Source organism: Zonotrichia albicollis, chromosome 31 (genome assembly GCF_047830755.1).
Source record: "Zonotrichia albicollis isolate bZonAlb1 chromosome 31, bZonAlb1.hap1, whole genome shotgun sequence".
NCBI classification, from domain to species: Eukaryota; Metazoa; Chordata; class Aves; order Passeriformes; family Passerellidae; genus Zonotrichia; species Zonotrichia albicollis.
The window spans coordinates 4608426-4628109 of NC_133849.1; the positions used below are offsets into that span (position 1 = coordinate 4608426).

Here is a 19684-nt window from a genome sequence, read left to right on the forward strand (position 1 = left end):
CCTCTATGCAGCCAATCACCGTGCACTGCCTCCGCCCCTTCTCTGTCAATCACCATGCCCTATACGAAACCAACCAATTACCGGGCTTCTTCCCTAAGCAACTCCCGCCCTCCCCGCGCGTACCAGCCAATCATAGCCGAGCCCGAAGCGGTGCCCGATGACCCTGGGGTCGGGCATGGAGCGGGCGCCCCCTCCCCCCCCCCCGCCCCCTCAAGACCCCCTCAGGGACCCCCGGGAGCCGCCCCGGGCTCGGGCGGGTCCTGCGGGAGGCGCTGGAGAGAGCGAGGGAGGCGCTGGGAGAGGACGGGGGGCTCCGGGAGCTGCTGAGGAGGCGCAGGGACAGGTGAGGGGTCCTGGAGGGGTCGTGAGGGGAATTTGGGGAGGGGTCTTGAAGACGTTTGGAGGGATTTGGGGAGGGTCTGGGGCGAACCTGAGGGGGTTTTAGAGGGGTCTGGGGGTGCTGGGGGGGCTTTGGAGGGGAATTTGGGGAGGGGTCCTCGGGTTGTCACAATCCGTCCTCACGGACAGGTCTTGTGATGGTTCATGGATTTGATCTCGGGGTGCATAAAGAACCAACAAGGTACAAGGGGGTTTGCAATGATAATCGAAACAAATGCACTTTTATTGAATGAGCACAGCAAAATGCAATAGAGGGATTAAGGGAATGAAAAAGAGAGAGGAAGAGAGAGACAAAAGAGAGAGAGAGAGAAAGAGGGGGATAGAGCTACCAAACGTAGAGACGAAGTCCTTTGGTCCAGTCCAGTCGAGGACCCGCCTGTTACGTCGGGGAGATCTCGAAGTCTCTCGCTAACTCAGAGGTTTTTATTATGATAACTGTATTGGAAATTGCAAGGGAGGGGAAACAGATACAATAAGGAATAGATGTAACAGGTAGTTCATGCTCTCAGCAGTAAGCGAGAGCCATTGTCTTCTTGGTGCAGCGGTCACAACCTGCAGGCAAACATCTCGCTTTGGTCAGCTTGCCTCCCCCACACACCTGCCCCGGGCTGGGGGTTTCAGTCCCAGTCCTTGGAAGGAGCAGAGGGGCCTTTTCACATGGGGGTTCCATGTCTCAGTCCTTGATGGAGAGGCTCCTTCCATCTCAGTCTGTCTGTCACGGTGGTTGTAAAACAGGTGAGGGTCTTCTGTGGGGGGCCCACCTGAAACTCAGGAGAAGTCCAGCCAGGCCGAGAGGTGGGACAGCTCCCAAGACTGTTGTTGCACAAAGGGCACGGTGCCCCCTTTTTCTCATTGGGCTCAGTGCAGCACACAGCAAACAACACCTGTGAGAACAATGGCTTAGCTGTGCTCTCAGGTCTCAGGCACATGACTTTCTCCCATGGAGCCAGAGATTTCAGACAGCGGGGTCTTCTCTTCAGTGGTCCCCCAATGACGATCATGAGGCAGATGAGGGAAAATTCGGACAGACTCGCACACAACCCCATGACTCACAATTGTCTTGAGGGGTCTTCATCAGCAGAACTCTGGAGCATCATTGATGAGTCTGCAGAACTCGCAGTATGTTGGTAGTATAACCCGGAAAAATCGGGACGATAGAAAGAAAGGAAAAAGAGAGGGAGAGAAGGAAAAGAAAGGATAGGAGAAGGAGGTGGAAAGGGAAACAATAAACAAACATAATATTGATTATCATAACAATTTTCACAAATGGTTGATTAATTAAAACAATATTACTTTTAAGACAATATTTAAATAGTTATAACCAGTCACAAACAATCAAAAGCAAAAGCAATCAACACATATTAATACAAGCGTTAACTTAAAAAAATTATTTTCTAAAGCAATTCACTAAAAATCGAAAGTAATTTCCTCAAAATCATAAATGGACATTAGGAATTATTCCAAAACACATAGGCTTCATTCATAATTGCTTTGTGTCAAATGTCATGGGGATGTCCAGAGTGTAGAGGACATCAGCCAAGTTGTGTGCATTAACTATAGACATCAATCTTGTCAGCTGTTTCATGCTCCAATTCATAATGAATGGGACTGCTGATAAAATAAAACCAAACAGAATTAGAAACAAAAGGATAACAATGGCATGGCACACACTGTTCAGGGCACCCATGGCAGAAGGAGATCACCTAAAAGAGTATCCCACCACCTGTGCTCGGCATCTTCCTCCACTCTTTCCATGACACGATGTATCAGTCTCACATTGTGATGAGCAGTCACCAGGGTTTTCTGTCCGTTTGTCTGAATCTTCTCCAGGATTTCAACCAAGTCTCGGTGGAGCAGCAGTTGTCTTACCAAAGTGAGATTCATCCCAATAGGAGTAGGCATCAGTTTGTGAATCAGTGTGTAGTTAGATTGCAACAGGTAGTGAGAGGTAAGTGGAGCTTTATAGGAGAAATCGCATCCTGTAATCTTGGTAAATTTACAAGCACAGAAATTGGAAAGATTTTTAGTATCTACTGCAACATTCTCTACGAATACAAAATCACAAATGGTTCTAAAGCATGCACATCTATTGCCTATGTATATAAGGACTGTTTCAGAAGTCTTGTTAGGACAAATTTCAAAATGACACATATTTTGCTCTGTGTCTAAACAAATGTCTTGAGCTCTGATTGCATTGATTTCACAGATGAGCCCTTGTTGTTCTCGGACAATACAAGATTCTAAATTGACAGTTTGCCATTTCTCATCGATTTGACGGTCCCATTCTCTATGGGATAGAGAACAGCTTTGTCGTAATTCAGTTCTAATGCTATAACAGGGAAAATCAAATGCTCTGAGGCATTGTGTATAGTTAACACAAAACCTGGCTGTATTTGAAATGGGGTCATAGGTAAAATTCACTAAGTTCCACCAGGATTGGAATTCTCTTTCAAAGTAAGTGGCATTGTCCCAAATTATTTTCCAAATTTTAGTGGGAAAAGTGCCTTCTTCACCTGCTCTTATAATTGAGGCAGCAACTGACTGCATCTACAATTGTGCCTGGATACAGCTGAGAGCCAAAGAAACGTTGTTTTGTGTAGAACTGAGTGCATCAATAACCAATTTGTGATCATTTACATTTTCTTTCTCCCAATTTGGTAAAATGTTTGATGGCAGTCGCTGATTCCCAATGCCAGTAAGGATGACTTCTATGGTTGTTGTAATTTGGTCAAATCTCTGGATGTGGCAGCCAATTTATTCAAGTTCAATTAATTTACATGTTACGTGTAAAATCATCACCTGGTGTTATCAGAAAGGGAAGGGAAAAGATGATTTCTGTTGTCCATCTCTAGTGTTATCATGGTTTATCAGGTCTTCATGTCCCTCAGAGTTCTTCTGTAAAAGTAAACACAACAGACTCTGCCACGAAGAGGCAGAAAAAGTTAGAACAATGGAATTGTCAGAGACATTTTGAACAGCAGTGGTACTTCCCCTACAGCAGCAGGGGCTTCACCAAAACAGGTTGTCCAGGGTGATGTGCTGGGTTCTTGAAATCATCTGTTTCCCATAGTGAAGGAATTATGCTTGGAGCTGTCGGGCAAAAAGCAGTGATTTTGGAGCACCCATTTACCCCCCATCTATAGTAAGAGGTGTGAGAAGTCCATTTAATCTTTTCACCTTCTGCCCAATCCTGCACACCTTTGACAGTAAGTGAGAAACATTATCAGATTGAATTTCCTGTGGTTTTAGGAAAATTGCAAACCATCCTTGCATTGCTTTAACAGAATTATCTCCTGTAGCTCTTTTAAAAGCATCAGCCTGGACCAACCCAAATATGAACACAGCAGAGGACTCAGTGTTAATACAGACAAGAAAAGAATTCTGTCCCTCACGCTGGAAAATACTCCAGAAAGTAAACAGTTTCATCAGCGTGAGCACTGCCTTGTCCCTCTCTGTTAGCAGAAGCAGAGGAGAAAGGAGGCGTTGCTTTAATCACAGAGGCAATTTTGTCTTGGCTGCTATCCAAGCTCTGAGTTTCTTGTATTGCTAAGATTTTTTCCACTCCTATGAGAGCTAAGCTAACCACAAACAATCCTTTTTCCCAGGTAGTGTATCTTTTCTCAGCATCTTTGAAGCCACGGGAATAGAAACCAACAGGCCTTGTCAGACCCTCAGGACCCCACTGCCAAATGTGCGCTGACAGCCCTGAGGAGGCAAATCCCCATTCCACCTGAAAGGGATCTGTGGGATGGACAGGGCCCAGTGCTTGGTGAGATGTTGCTTCAAAAATCAGCAATTGCAATGCTGCCTCCTGAGAAGGAGTCCAATCCCATTTCACCCCTTTGCTCAGCAAGTCATAAAGGGGAACAAATGGGTCATTCTGGTTACTAAGAAATCTATCTGGTGTTTCTACAGGAGTTACAGCTACTATGGGTTTTTGAAGGAAAATTGATGTAGGTTTAAGTGTTTCTGAAAGCCCTAGAATTAAAGGGGTCGTAATTTCAGGCTTTACAGGTGATTGGATTGGTAACTCATAGCTTGTAGTCTATTTTCTTTCATGCATCATTTGCAAGCAAGCAGCTCTGTGAATGTTTTCCAGGGATGGCCGGGGGTACCAGCTCTGGTTAAAAGGTCTCCCCTTTCCAAGGGGTTGAGGCCCTGCCCAATGAGCTGCACTCTGAGTCAGGGACCATGGGATGCGTCTGTCTCCCGTTGTTAAGCACACCCCATGTCCCCAGCACCCACCGGCTGCTTGTTCTGACAAGAGAATCTGATCTCCCCTGGTGAGAGACACTTGGCATTTGTGTTCTGTTTTGGATTTGTGGGGGAGAAACCCGTACTGCTTTGCAAGTTTTGTTAATTCAGTGGCAGTGTGCGGGATTTCTTTGGTGGTTACATGCAGGTCAAGATCCTCATTATTGATATAGCTGCATTCTGTTTTAATTAGAGGTTTTGTGTTATTGTAACAACAGTGTTCCCCCCAATTTTTCATCAGAGCTAATTCTGTTTGAGGGTAATTTTGATTAATGTGAGTGAGGAGTTTCCTTCTTCTCTGTCTCTTGTGAGGAATCAGCGTTCTGTGAATTTTTAACATGTTCCTTTCTCAAGGCAGCCCGTAATAAATTATTTTAATTTCTTTCTTCATCAAATTGTTTTTGCAAAACTTCAACTGGATTTTGAAGGGAGTTTATTGTAGCATTTTCCTCACTTCTTGACTTAAAGCGAGTTTCTATGGCTGCTGTGAGCCAAACTCCCAAACCTGAGCAGTGGAGGGTTTTATTTTTGCCCAGGTTTAATGTTGCAAAGAACATATTCTATCAATAATATTTTCTAAATTAAACCAATTGCAGTTTGCCCATTCTTCTTCTCATGGAGAAGATATGGCATTGTATTTAGCAAGCAGAGCATAAAATTCAGCTTTACCTTTTGCACTGAGGTTTTGAGTCATTTTGTGAAGGGACCAAAACCACAACAGGGAGGTGCAAACTTAAGTTACACAATCACACAGCTTTGCTGTGTTCCCCTTTGCTTCCCTGGGTGGGTGAAGAGACAGAATCTGCCTGGGAGGCCCTGCTTAGTTTCTTTAGGTTGCCCGTTCCTTCCCAGACAGTCCAGATACACACACACCCCCCCACACCCACACACACAAAACAGTTATTTTGTAAAGGGGCTCAAAAACTTCGACAGGGAAATACTGATCTAAGTTACACAACCACACAGCTCTTGCTGTGTTTCCCCTCACTTCCCTGGGTAGGTGAAGGGACAGATCTGCCTGGGAGGCCCTTGCTTAATTTCTTCAAATTTTCTCTTCCTTCCCAGACAGTGCAGATGCACACCAACACACCAGAAACAGTTCCCCCTTTTGCACGGAGAGATCATTTGTGAAATTCTGGAGACAGAACCCTCAGCAGAGTATGGGGATTGCTTTTCACCTGTGCGTGTGCAGATTGCAAGAAATTCGAATCACACGCCCTGTGCTGTGAAACTTCCTTCCCCTGGTACAGACTGCACACAGCCCTGCAAACCCCTCTGTCTGTCAGAATCCTGTCCATGACACCAATTTAATGTCACAACCCGTCCTTACGAACGGGTTTGTGATGATTCGTGAATTGATCTCAGAGTGCAAAAGAACCCGACACGGCACAGGGGATTTGCAGTAATAATCAAAAACCAATGCATCTGTATTGAATGACCACAGCAAAATGTGCTAGGGGGAATTGGGGAAAAGGGGAAGTATAAGAAAAAAGAGGGAGGAAGAGAAAGGAAGGTATAGAACTACCAAATGTAGAGAGATGAAATCCTTTGAAGTCTTCAGTCAACAGAGTTTGCCTGGTCATGTCAGGGAAGATCTCAAAGATTCTGATCAATTCAAACTCCTATTATTGTCTTTTTAAATGGGGTAAGGGGAGGAGTCTTGAAATTGAATCAAAAGTAGTAAAGAATACTCTGTTGTAATTTCTGGGGGAAAAAAAAAGGTATTGCAGAAGGGTACAAAGAGTCCATGTTCTCAGCAGTGAGTGAGAGCCATTGTCCCCTTGGCCCAATGGCCACAGCTACAGGCAAACATCTGGCTTTGGTCAGCTCGCCTCCCCACACCTGCCCTGGTTGGGGGTTTCAGTCCCAGCCCTTGGGAGGAGGGGGAGCTTCTCCACATGGGGGTCTCATGTCTCAGCCCTTGAGGGAGAGGCTTCTCCCATCTCAGTCCGTGCCTCACGGTGGTCGTGAAGCAGATTTGCGGTTTTCCGTGAGGACCACCAAAATAACCCCAGAAAAGTCCAGCCAGGCCGAGAGGTGGGGAAATTCCAGGGCCATCGTTGTGAAGCGGGTGCAAGGGAAGAAAAGGGCAAGGTGTCCCCCTTCTCCTTTTCATTAGGTTCAGTCTTCCATGGAAACAAACCCACCTGCAAACTACAGCTGGGCAAGCCAAGGGCTTTGCTCAGGCCTCAGGGTCTTGGTGAACAGCTCTCCTGAGCAAGACCAGGATTCCAGCCAGGGTCTTTTTCTGTGGTCCCAGTTTCTGTCCTTTTCACAACGATCCTGAGGCAGATGAGAGAAACTTTGGACAGAGACTGACACCGTCCTCAGCCATGCCCAGGGCAGTGCGGGCCAAGCCCAGGGACACTGCAGGGCCATGGGCACCGCACAGGTGCCACCAGGGACACGGCACTGCCACCTGTCCAGTGGCACCAGTTCAATGCCAGTGTCCCTGTGCCACTGCCACCAGTCCTGTCCTGGTGTCCCCACTTCCATCCCAGTGCCAGCAGTCCAGTGCCACCAGCCCAGTGTCCCCAGGGCTGCCCCACTGTCACCACCTCAGTGTACCCAGTTCAATTCCAGTGCCACCAGCTCTGTTCCACTGTCATCACCCAATGCCACCGCTCGGTGTCACCAACCCAGTTCCAGCCCAGTGTCCCCAGTCCTGTCCCAGTGCCACCAGCCCAGTTCTCTCAGTGCCACAGCCCCCATTGTCCCCATACCAATGTCACCAGCCCAGTGCCATCAGTTTCAGCCCAGTGTCTCCAGTCTCATCCGAGTGCCCCTCATCCTGTCCCAGTGTTCCTGTCACAGTGTCACAGTTGTGTTCCAGTGTCTCCATTCCAGTGTCACCAGTTGTGTTCTGGTGTCACCAGTTCCACCCCTGTGCCACCAGCCCAGTGTCCCCAATCCCTTCCTAATGTCCCCATCCCAGTGTTCCCTCCCAGTGTCCCCAGTCCTGTCCCAGTATCCCTGTCCCTGTGCCACCAGTTCCCTCCCACTGTCCCCAGTTCCAGCCCAGTGCTCCTGTCTCAGTCCCATCAGCCCAGTGCCACCAGGGATGCCCCAGTGTCACCAGCCCAGTGTCACCGATTCCACCCCAGTGCCACCAGTTCTGTCCCACTGTCACCACCCACCCCAGTGTCCCCCAGGCTCTCCCAGTGCCACCACCCCAGTGCCACCAACCCAGTGTCCCCAGTTCCATTCCATTGTCACCAACCCAGTGCCACCAGTTCTGTTCCAATGTCATCAGTGTTTTGGGGGTTTTGGGGGATCCCAGGTGGAGTTTGGGGGCTCCCGGGTTTGTTTGGGGTTCCTGGAAGGGTTGGGGGATCCTGGAAGGGTTTTGGGGGGGTCCCAGGTGAGGTTTCTAGGGATTTGGGTCTTCCCAGTTGAGAATTACCAAAGATTTGGGGCTTCCCAGGTGAGAACATGGGCCGGGGGTTCGGGGGGGCCGAGGGGCTCGGGCCTGGGAGCCTTTTTGGGGGCTCCAATCAATGGGGAAGGCCTGGGGGGTGCTGAGGGGGAGGTGTGGGGAGTGTGTGGGGGGCTCTCATGGATTTGATGCCGCAAGGTTTGGCTTTTCTGTTTTTCAGATTCTGTGCTGCTTTACTCTGTGGGTCTGGGCTTCATATTAAGGGATGCTGAGCTCTGTTCACAGAGCAGGGAGACAAAACAATTCCTGGTCTAGCTGGGAACCCAAGGTCAAATAATCCAAACTTCAGGCCCAAGAGCATAAACAACGGGCACTGAAGAGAGAAAAACAAGAAGGATGGGACTTCATCATCTAAAGACATAATTGGACAATTAACTCCAATATGCAAATGGCCCAGAACTTATAAAAGTGATAGACCTCCTGACCGGCCGTCCATTTTGTGGCCATTTGGGTCCATCTTGGGCGTAGCCCTGGCTGGGGTCTTGTTCTCCCCAAGGTGTATCCTTTTAACAAATGCCTGCTTTATTGTGTAACCGTGTCTGGCCTCTGTTCTAGGTCAGCCTTGTGAAGGCCTCAGTTTGTGGCGAGCACGAAGGGAGCCGAGGCACCTGGGCAGGGCTGGAGCAGAGGCAGAGGAAGGTGCAGCTGCTGCCCCCAGCCCGCGGCACTGGCGGGGCCCAGGTGCGGGGCAGAGGGTGCGGGAGGCCGAGAAGCTCGGGAGGAGCGAGAGAGGCGTGAGCGGCTGCAGGGGCGCTGTGTTTATCGGGTGAGCGCGGTGGGAAGGGGCGTTTTGTGCTCGGGAGCGCAGCGGGTGCGGGGCTCGCTGTGCCCCGGGCCAGGGAGGGCGGGCGCTGTGAGCAGCGGGGTTGGATTGCGGGGCTGGGCTTGGCCTGGGGCCGGCGGTGCTGGCGCAGGGATCGTTCCCGCCCCGCCGCTCCGGAGCGCCGCGATCGGAATCTCTCGCTCTTTCTCTCTCTCGTTGGTTCCTTTAATTTCAACTCAGAACTGTTAAATGCCGTGTGTATATTCTGCTGCGAGTGCTGTAGTGATAATATCCCGAGAGACAGTCCCCTGAGATTAGCACTGAGAAACTGGGGCACAGTGACCCACGCTGCAGCACTTGGAGGGGGCTGTGCCCCGTGGGATGGACTCAGCTCGGAGAAGTTCCTGGAGAAGTCTCCGGTGGGAGAGAGCCCAGGGTGCAGCAGGGGAACGACTCCTGTCCCTGAGCAGAGGGAGAAGCCCCGGGGCATGAACTGAGCCCGGCCCCATTCCCTGTCTGCGGCACTGCCGGGGTAGGAGGTGCAGCTGGAAGGAAGGAGGCGTGGGGGAAAGCTGGATTTAAGGGTCCTCACTTACTTCTCATTATCCTGCTCTGAGTTTTTGGAGTTTTCTGTCAGAAATCTCTCCCACCCCCCACTCATCCACAGGGATTTGGACAGTTTTCCCGTTTTTGGGGGAAATCAAAGCAAAGCCCTGATGCTCCTAATTAGGGGTAGGAGAAGTGAGGCTCCAGGGCTTCCCCCTGAGCCGGAGCGACCGAAGCCGCAGTGGCGGGAAAGCCGTGGCAGGAGCTGCAGAGAAGTTTGATGTGTTTTCAGCTAAATCCCCCTCGGGCCCGGGCCCGTTCCAGGGCTGTGCCTCAACTCCGGCTCTGCCCTCTCACAGCCCGGAGGGCCCTGAGAGCGATGGGCGGGGCTGTGCCGTGTGCAGAGCCCGCCCCTGGCTGCGATTGGGCGATGGTGCCGTCAGTCGTGGTTGGGGCGCGCTGATTGGTGGGGGCGGGGCGGAGCAGGGTCCTGGTGGCGGGCTGAGGGCGGCCGTGCCTGGCCAGCGGCGCCATTGACGAGGAGCGTGTGTGCGGGCCCAGGAGCAGCGGCAGCGGCCGGAGCGCGGTGAGGCGGCGGCGGAGCTCGGAGGCGGCCGCAGCACAGGTGGGAGCCGCGCTGGGTTGTGCGGGGGCTCGGGGCTGGCTGCGGGCCTCGGGGGCGGCAGGGGGCTCGGGCGGGTTCGTTGTGCCGTGTCCGGCCCGTGTTGCCGCTGGCGTGAGGGCGCTGCGGGAGCGGCTGCCCGCGGTCTCCTTGCGGCCGCTGCCTCGGCAGGAGCCGCTGCCGGAGCAGCGCTGGCTCGGCCCGGTTGCTGTGGCTGGGACAGAGGGGGCTGCCCCGTGCCCGGGGCTGTGCGGGGAAATTCCCGTGGCCGGAGGTTTCTGTGCGCAGAGGAGACAGAGGAGTCCTGTAAAAGTGACTTTATTGCTAAGCAGAGGGAGAGGCCGTGGGGCATTTGCCGTGCGCTCTCTGCCATTGTTGTAGTTCGCAGCCTCCTTTTTATCCTCATTTTCCCGGCCTCATCTCCCTCTCCCTTTGCCCACTGCCTGAGGTGCTTGGAAGGTTCAGACTTCCCGATCCGCCAACTGCATGTCCTCGTTAATGTGCACCCCCACTTTTGTAAAACAGCCGATATTCATGGCTCTGTTAAATCCTTGTTCTTCTGGAAGTTCAGGAATTTAGCGTGACTTTCTGTGAGCAGCAGTCCATGTTAATTAGTAACATTTATTGAAGCTGATGGTTTCGCCCGTTGCTTCCTTATCTACAAATCCCTGGTGCCTTGCTCAGCTGCTGAATGAGCTGCACTCTCAAGGTGTGGAGCATGGTAAAACGATGAGAGTTGCTGCAGCACATCAGAGGAGAAACAGCATTGGTTTAACCCATGGTCTGCCAGGGAGCCACAAAACCGTGTCCCATTCCCATCCTTTCCGCACTTGAATCCCTACATGAGCTGCTTTCTTATTTCGTTTGATATCTGTTTTACTACTTTTCCTTTGTCATCTTTTTGCCAAGACCAGTTTGTGTCATTTAATTTTCCACAAACTCCTCCTGTTTCTGCTAACAGATGATCTGATCCCATCCCATTGTTTAGGGTTGTGTTCCTCATTTCAGTGGATTGGTCAGCAGGAAGGTCAGGAGCCGGAGCTGTCTGGTTGGTTATTCCGAGGACAGCTTATAATCTAATGATGCCATTGAAATGAGAAATGGGTTCTGTGGCTCCTGATATGAATTGGTTCGGGTTCCCAGGGCCTGGTCCATGGGGTTGTAGAATTTGTTCTGCTGGCCGTTCATCATTTTCAATTTTTGGCTGCCCTCTCCAGCCAGGGCTGCATCAATTGACTGCTTTTCTCTAATTAAATAATCAAATCCTTGGATTCCCAACTGATTTCCCTGAATATTTGGTAGGAAAAAACCCCAGTACTCTAGTATATGCTACATCACACAGACAGTGACAGCACATGTTGGAGTGGGCAGAGGGATGATTCCCCCCCCAATTATTTATAGTGAAGTTTTCCCAACATTCTCCATGTGCTGTTTCCCTTTGCAGCTTCACCCGTTTCTGTTGCAGGGTCAGATATCCTCCCCCTGGGCTCTGCCTTGAGCTGTGCAAATTCCATCAGTGCCAGCAGGCAGAGCTTGGGGTGAGGGGCAGAGGGAATCAGCCCAATTCCTGCCCCAGGCAAGAGACCCAGGTACATTGTCCACACTTTGCCCAGCAGTGTTCATTTGCATTTCTAAAGCTCCTGTGGAGGCTGCCTGGAATGAAGCTTCTCTTCCTGCTGCTGGGCAATGTTGATGTTTTGTTGCTGGTCGTTTTCTCTGTGGGTGTCTTTTGTGCTGTTCCCAGTCTGTTCAGGTGTTAAACTCATCTCCATTTAGCAGTGTAACACCCCTTAAAAAAAAACCTTTAAAAGTCATTTCCCCAAGGCAAAGAAAACCAAGCCTGAGTAGGGAAATAATGTTTAAAAGAACCGAAATCGGTACATTTTGCAGTACTGCAATCACCGGCAGCCCAGAGTGTGGGTGTCAGTGAGCCCCAGAGTGGAATTGTGCCCTGGTGTTCCCCAGCAGCTGTGGCAGTGCAGGCCCAGGCAGCGCTGAAGCTGCAGCAGTGGCAGCAAGGCTTGGCCCCAGTGGCTGGAGATGGCAGAGGAGGGTGGCCAGGATTGCAGAGGATTCCAGCCGAGCATCTGTGGGCAGGCGCAGGGGCTTGGCCCGCTGTGGAGCCCTGGCTGCTGCTGCGTTGCCTTCAGGGCAGGCTCAGGGGCGGCCTCCCATCCTCCTGCTGCGGGCGGGAAGTGCAAATCTCCGGGGCTTCAGAGCCCTTGAGGCCAGGCTGAGGGGTCCCCCCGTGTTGAGCTGTGCTGGCGGCTGTTTCTGGCCTCAGGGACACTTGGCATGGGCCCCTTGGCCACCAGTGGTGCTGCTTTGCACTCCTTGGGCAGGAGCCGATGTCCTGGCTGGGTGTTGGCAGCAGCAAAGTGCCAGGGCAGGCTCTGTGCCAGCCCAGCTTGCTGTGGGAGAATATGCCTTGATATCTGCTCCAGTGGTTGCTGAAGCAGTGAGAATTGCTTTTGCCTCCCTGTTAGGTGCCATGGTGTCAGCAGAAGATATTGAAGCCTTCCTGCTCAGGGCATTTCAGTGCCAGGCTCTCACAAGCACCCAGAGATGCGCGGGTTGAGCTGAGCATGGGGCGGTGACCTGCGCTGTGTCTGATTCCCCTTCCTTCCCTCCCCTGGAACAGGGTGTTACTTTTAGACACCACTTGTCCTGGTTGCTTCAGAGCGACTCCATATCTAAATTTCTCTCTTTCCCTGGAGCTACCCACACTTCAGGGTTCACTTGAGCATAAGCCTTGCCTGACATTTGACTCAGAGGTACAATAGAACTGGCCCCTCTATCACCTTTTATAATATTAATTTGCCTCCCAAGTTTAGTGATCAAATACCTTCCCAGTGAATCATGATAACAATTAGGGCCAAGTAAAAATTCATGCATTTCAAATCCTTCTCCCACATGTACCAATAGTGGTTGAATAAAAACACTCATCTTTCCCACTTATCTCCTCACTAATCAAACATATTTCTAGCATTTCCCCCCCCCCCATATGTCAAAGATTCAGAGTGGATTGAGAGGCCCCTGTGTCCATCAGGAAATGCCTCCTCTCAATGCAAACCCACCATGAATGTTCTCAAGGGCTGCAGTGTGGAGGGTCCTTGGTGTGATGGGAGCTGTGTCAGCCCTGCCAATCCATGTCCATCAAGGGGTGGACTTGCTGGTGCTGAGGGTGCTGCTGTCTGTGCTTGCAGTGTCCTTGTGCCCTGCAGCTGGAGCCCTGGTTCCTTGCCAGGGGCTGTTCGGGTGGGCTCTCCCCTGCCGAGGAGGGCAATGCCTCTGCCAGGTGCTTGTGGCCGAGCCGTGCCCTGGGTGCTGGGGCCCCTTGGGCCCTGGGGTTGATCCCTCAGGGGCTGTAGGAACTGTGCCCTGGCCTTTGCCTTCAGCTGGGCCTTTGCCTTCAGCTTGGCCTTTTGCTGCTCCCTTCTTGCATTCACCTGCTGTGCCTTTGTGCCCAAGTGCTGCAGGGCCTTCTTGTGCCCCTCCTGCAGCCTCCTCAGTGCCTGTGGGTGCTTGTCTTGCTTTACAAGAGAGGTGTCTGCTCGGGAAGGCAGAAAAAGCCTCTCTTGGAATGGAGAAAGCAAACCCCCTCCCTCTTAATTTTTAGACTAGTGAAATGAAGGGGCTCTCAGGCAAAGATATGGGAATAAGAATAAGATTTCTTTACTAGTGTGTGTAATAAAGCAAACAAACAGCAACAGCTGCGGCACTGACAGCAAACAGAGCCCGGAGCCAGTCCCGGCCTTTGGGCTGCGGCGCTTTCCCCTTGGGTGCAGTTCCGGGCACGGCCGGCAGGGGCGCTGGTGGCTCCCGCGGGGCGGGGCAGCGCATCCCTCCCATGGGAACCTCTCTGAACGGAAATAGAGCAATCCCTTCATCTAACTCTTTCACTTTTTTCCCTTCTATAGCCTTTCTCCCGTGTTTTGGGAAAGAATTTGGAGAGGGCTGCCTTTTAACTGAGGTCCTAGTGTTTCGATAAGGTGCTTCCTGTAGAGAGAGAGAGTTTCCCTGAACAGCCGGAGCTGTGGTTACCAAGGGGACGTAACTCAGAGCAGGACGGGGTCAGGGGAGGATATCCCGCCGAGGCTCGGTGGGAGTGTGGGCAGGGTCTGCTGCCGGAATCGGCAGAGGGGGATCTTCCCGTGGAGCCCGAGGCGGAGCGTGGGCAGCCCCCACATGGCTGATGGCGGCTGATCCGGCGGGTCCCGGCAGAGCAAAGGCAGGTGGGAGAGCCCGGCAGCAGCGGCGGTGCCCAGCGCAGGTGGCACGGGCAGGGCAGGCGGGGATGGGATGGCTGGGACCCCCCCTGGGTGCGGTGGGCGCGGTGAGCTCGGAGCAGGCGGCAGGACAGAGCAACCCCCATCTTGCCCAGCATGGGCGGCAGAGCGGCCGCGGGCCAGGCAGTGGGAGCAGGGCACACAAATTGAGCGAGAGCGCCGGGGCAGGTGGAGCTGCCCTGGGCAGTGAGGCCACACCTGGGATGGAAAGCGGGGCAGGCGGAGCTGAGGCGGGCAGCGAGCCGGGACCCGGGACAGGCGCCTGGGCCGCGAACGGAGGGGGCAAGAGCTGCAGAGGATCCCACTCTCTTTCTGATTTTTCCTCTTGTTCCCTTCCCTTTCCCTTTTTCTTTTCTTGTTTTTACTCGGGTCTTCAAAACTTCAAACTTTTTTATTCTTCTAAAATCCTCTGTCCAACATATGGCATATTCTCTTCTATATTGTATGGGGTATTTTACAAATAAATCTAGAGCCTAACAAAACCAAACTTATGCTTGGATACTTTGAAATGGTCGATGAGCTACCTCATGACCTCTAATATTGTTTTCCTCTTCACCTTTTTATCGTATGGCAAATTAACCATCTTTCAGTTATTTCCTTTGCAACTCCTAAAATCGCAGTGCACCCATAGTTCCTTAAAAAATGATCGCACAAAGCTTGAGTACCCCAGTGGGTTTTCTGATGCATGTCTTCTAATATTTTCTTAGAAGCACATTTTATTAAGAAATTTTCTTCTATCAAGAAGTTTCCATTTCCCTGATTTATCTTGTTCCCTTCCTGTCTTTTTTAATTCTTTTTTCTCTGCTTCCATAAAGTTTGGAATTTCCATTTTTTCATCGTTTGGAGTTAATATTAACATAACTCTTTCAGCTCCATTTTCTTCTGCATCCTTAGCTTTGTGATGTGCCCCCAGTTTGCCCAGTTTGCCTCTCCTTTGGCCCGGGCCGGGTTCCCCCGCCCGCAGCGGCTGGAGCAGCCGAGAGCCCCGCGCTGCCCATCCCGACCTGTCCCGGCTCCATCCCCGCTCCTGCCGCGGCTGCGAGGGCTGCGGGAACGGGGCAGCGAGGGTGTGGCTGCTGCTGGGGGAGGAGGAGGGAGGAAAGGGCAGGGCAGGGATGAAGGGTGTTATAAATTGGAGTGGTCAGTCTGCCAAGTGAGTATAATCAGATTAACAATTTTTATTGATTACAGCAAGCAAGGCAAAAAGCAAATCAGCGCTGGGCGACAGGGGAGTCTCCGCTCCGCCAACTGCCGCCCGCTTCTGGTATTTCGTGGGGTTTCTATACAGTCCTGCTTCCGGGTTGGCGTGTCTTTCAGGGTAGTACTCTGTGCATTCTCCTCCTGTTGCTAGGCGGTCGTAGTCTGCCTCCCGGTGGTCAGAGGATGAAGGCCGGTAGTCTTCTTCTTGCCCCATGGTCAACCTTTCCTTAGTTGGTATGGTTGGTCTGGTTCCTGGAACTTTAAGCATACTCAGCAGATAAGCAAATATTGTGCTATCAATCATAGCAGGCCCGCTACCGTTGTCAACGGCCTTGCCCCTTACTCCTCGGCAAACAATAGGCACATAGGTACGTATAGTTACACATTGCTTACTTAGCCTTTCAACATATTAGCTTCTAACATTTTCCAGTTTAGGCCTTATGAGATTTATTTTGCAGTATATTAGCCCGTAATATTCATCTTGCAACATACTAGCTTGTTACATCTTTCTTTGCGGTTTTTCTATTATTGGCTTTTCCCCTTTTCATAGTGTTTAGCAAGTTGATGAACAAACTAAGACATTAACTCATTACAAAGGGGGAGGAGGAGGTGGGGTTAGGGAGGAGGAGTAGGGGGAGGGATGGAAGAGGAGGGATAAAGGCAGAGAGCAGGGATGGAAGGAGGAGAAGGAGGTGGGGTTAGGGAGGAGGAGGAGATGGGATGGAAGGGGAGGGATGGAAGAGGAAAAGGAGATGAGGATAAGACAGAGAGGGAGGAGGATGGGGGATGGAAGGGGAGGAGTGGGGAGGAAGAGGAGGGACAAAGGCGGATCGAGGCTGAGCTGAGGGAACCACGCGGTCGATCCCTGCCTGAATTCGCAGCCCCCACCTGTGGGATCATTGTCCCCCCAGCGAACCTGTGAGCGGGGAGCGGAAACTGGGCCCAGATATCCTGGGGGGTTCCTGAGTTGGGGTTTTTGGGGATGTTTGGAGAATGAAGGAGTCCAAGGCTGAGCGGAAAAGGCCCCTTGGGGGGACATCGGGGGGTGGCGGTGGCGGCTGCCGGCAGAGGCAGCCTGGAGGAGCAGAGCCCTGTGTCCCCCAGGAGCCCAAAGTGGGGAGCCCAGAGAGGGGGGAGCGCCGCCATTGGCGGGAGCCTCAAGAGCCTGGAGAGGGGCAGGGGGGACTCCTTGGAGCCGCTGCAGCCCCGAGCAGAGAATGAGGGGAGAAGGGAGCCCGGGAGCCCAAACAGCCCCGGCATCCCGAAATGGGGAGAGCGAAGCGGGGGGAGCTTTTGGCATTGCTGGGACTGCCAGCAGTCTGGGCAGGGCGGGCACCGAGGAGAAGGGGGACCCCCAATCCAAGCGTGACCCCAGCAGCTGGGACAGGGGGGAACCTCTGAACACCAGAGGGGAGAGACCAGGGACGGGGAACTCCTGGGAGGCTTTTTCAGGCTGAATGTTGGTGTTTGTGAGGTTTTCCTGGAGACGAGGTTGCCGGTGACTTGTACAGATGGACTTGGGCAAAAGGGACCTTCAAACTCATTGTGTGTTGGGGAAGGTGAAACAGGAAAGCCTTATAAATATGATTATCTGGGAAAAGATTTTTAGAATATAGAAAGTATAAGGAAGACTGAAATGAAAGCAAGCTTTGAGATACCTCAGTTAGTGAACAACGGGAAAACAATGGTGTGGCCCAGCTGAAGGTAATTCCCCTTTTGATGAAACAATTCCCTCTGCTTGCAGACAGATCAAAGGGTCACCGCAGACCCTACTGGCTCAGCAGAAGGGGTCCAAAGAAGAGTTTTTAGAGTGTAAAATGTAACACAGTATGAGATGTAATGATTCTTATAGGCTGTATGTAAATGCTATAGGATTTGTATCTTGTACTAGATTGGTTAGTGAGAAATAGTATATTCAACACAGAAGAAAATTTATTCTATTGTAATGGGACCCTTACTCTCTTATGCTCCTCTCCTCTTACTCTCTTACCCTCTCACCCTCTCTACCCCTCTCTTCTCTCGGGCCTGCTCCGAGCTGTGCCTGGCAGCTCCAAGCAGGGCCCTGCACCCAGGCCCTTTGCAATAAACCACAAGTTCCACGCCCTGGCTGCAGAGCTCTCTCGTCTCCGTCCGTCCCGACCGTCCTACCCCCCAACGCTCCTACAAACGCGCTCATCCGTTGTTTTCCCCAAACCAGGATTTCCCATTGCCAAGGCCTGGGAGGCTGCGAGGAAGAGGAAGATGCCCCGGGACACAGAGGCACGTGAGGAGGAAGTCAGTGCCCCTTTCCCCTCTGTGCTGCTCCATCTCCCAGCCCAGCACGGCCCCGGCTGCAGCTCAGCCCTGGGGGATCTCCTTGCCCTTGCCTGTGGCACGGAGGCAAATCCCATCCTGTCCTTGTCCTTCCTTCCCCAGAGCAGGAGCTGAGCATGGAGAGCAGGGAGGACAAATGCCCGCGGCAGAACCTGGTGGAAGAGGCCGTTTTGAGCAGCTCCACGGCACAGGAAGCCAACAGGGAGGAAAAGTCCCGGAGATGCCGCACGAGGAGGGGCTGCAAACGCAGCCGGCGGGGATCTGAGGGGGAAAGAGCCAGCCTGGGCCGGGAAGGCGGCCGGAGACGGAGCCAGAGCTCGGAGCTGGTGCTCCATGATCAGCCCCATGATGGGGAGAAGCCCCACACGTGCGTGGAGTGTGGGAAGAGCTTCAGGCGGAACTCCGACGTGATTGTTCACCAGAGGGTCCACACTGGCGAGAAGCCCTACGAGTGTGGGGAGTGTGGGAGGAGCTTCAGCCAGAGCTTCCACCTGATCAGGCACCAGAGGACCCACACTGGGGAGAGGCCCTATGAGTGTTCCAAGTGTGGGAAGAGCTTTCTGACCAGCTCTGATCTCCTCCAGCACTATCGGATTCACACAGAGGAGAGGCCCTTCCAATGCCCTGACTGTGGGAAGGGTTTCAGGCAGAACTCGCACCTCATCACCCACCGGCGCATCCACACTGTGGAGAGGCTCTACGAGTGTTCCAAGTGTGGGAAGAGTTTCTGACCAGCTCCCTTCTCCTCCAGCACTATCAGAGTCACACAGAGGAGAAGCCCTTCCAGTGCCCCGACTGCGGGAAGGGATTCAAGCGCAACTCCAACCTCATCAGGCACCGGCGCATCCACACTGGGGAGAGGCCCTACGAGTGTGATAAATGCAGGAAGAGGTTTCAGAACAGCTCCAATCTCCTCCAGCACTATCGGATTCACACAGAGGAGAGGCCCTTCCAGTGCCCCAACTGCGGGAAGGGATTCAAGTACAACTCCACCCTCGTCACCCACCGGCGCATCCACACAGGGGAGAGGCCCTACGAGTGTCCCCAGTGTGGGAAGAGCTTCTCACAGAGCTCTCACTTGACCCAACACCAACGGAGGCACCGGTAAGGGAAGCCCTGCGAGTGCCCCGAGTGCGGGCAGAGCTTCGTGCGCTGCTCCAGCTCTATCCCCCACTGGAGGAGGCACTTTGGGCACAGCCCTGGTCACTGACATTCCCTGTGATCCATGGTGGGAACAAACCTGGCTGCTTCACCTTTTGCTTTGGTCTTAATTTTCCTCTGCTTCACCTTCATCCTTTAAGGACACCCAAAACTGGTTTAAATTAAGGAAATTCATTGAATATATCTGATATTGCATAATTTCTCAGTTGTTTTAGAGGGAATTTAGGATTTGGGGACATGTTCTGTGTGGAGTGGTGCTATTGCTAAGAGGCAGGAATTTGATCTCACCCTTCTTATGTTGATAAGAACTCCTTCCCTGACCCAAACCCCAACTCCACCCTTGGGATACCCTATGAAAACTCCACGGCCCTTCCTGTGCCCTGCCTTTGAGTGGTAGGAAATGGATTCCCAAAGGATCAGCCCTTTTCCCACTGGATTCCAAGAGGATCAACCCTTTTCACTGGATTCCCGGGGGATTCTGATTCTGTCACTGCTGTTTATTTGTTTGTACTACTGCATTTGTATTTTTATTTTTTCCTAATAAAAAACTGTTATTTCTACTCCCATAGCTTTTCCTGAGAGCCCCTTAATTTCAAATTATTTTTATTAGTAGTAGTATTATTACTAATAGTAGTAGTAGTAATCAAAGGATTCGCCATGTAAAATAGTTCATGAAATATGTAAATGAGTTTAAGGTTATG

The 19684-nt window shown here is 52.0% G+C and overlaps 1 protein-coding gene and 1 pseudogene across 1 annotated transcript; one reads left to right on the plus strand and one right to left on the minus strand.

The window, feature by feature from the left end:
- The window catches only part of LOC141725900 (uncharacterized), a 215890-nt pseudogene that overhangs the window by 161702 nt on the left and 34504 nt on the right, over positions 1-19684 (minus strand).
- On the plus strand, positions 9881-19560 carry LOC141725850 (uncharacterized). Its single transcript, XM_074529994.1, is given in 3 exon segments — positions 9881-10023; positions 17707-18548; positions 18551-19560. Coding segments are annotated over 2 exon segments (990 nt in total). The 5' UTR covers positions 9881-10023; positions 17707-17938; the 3' UTR covers positions 18931-19560.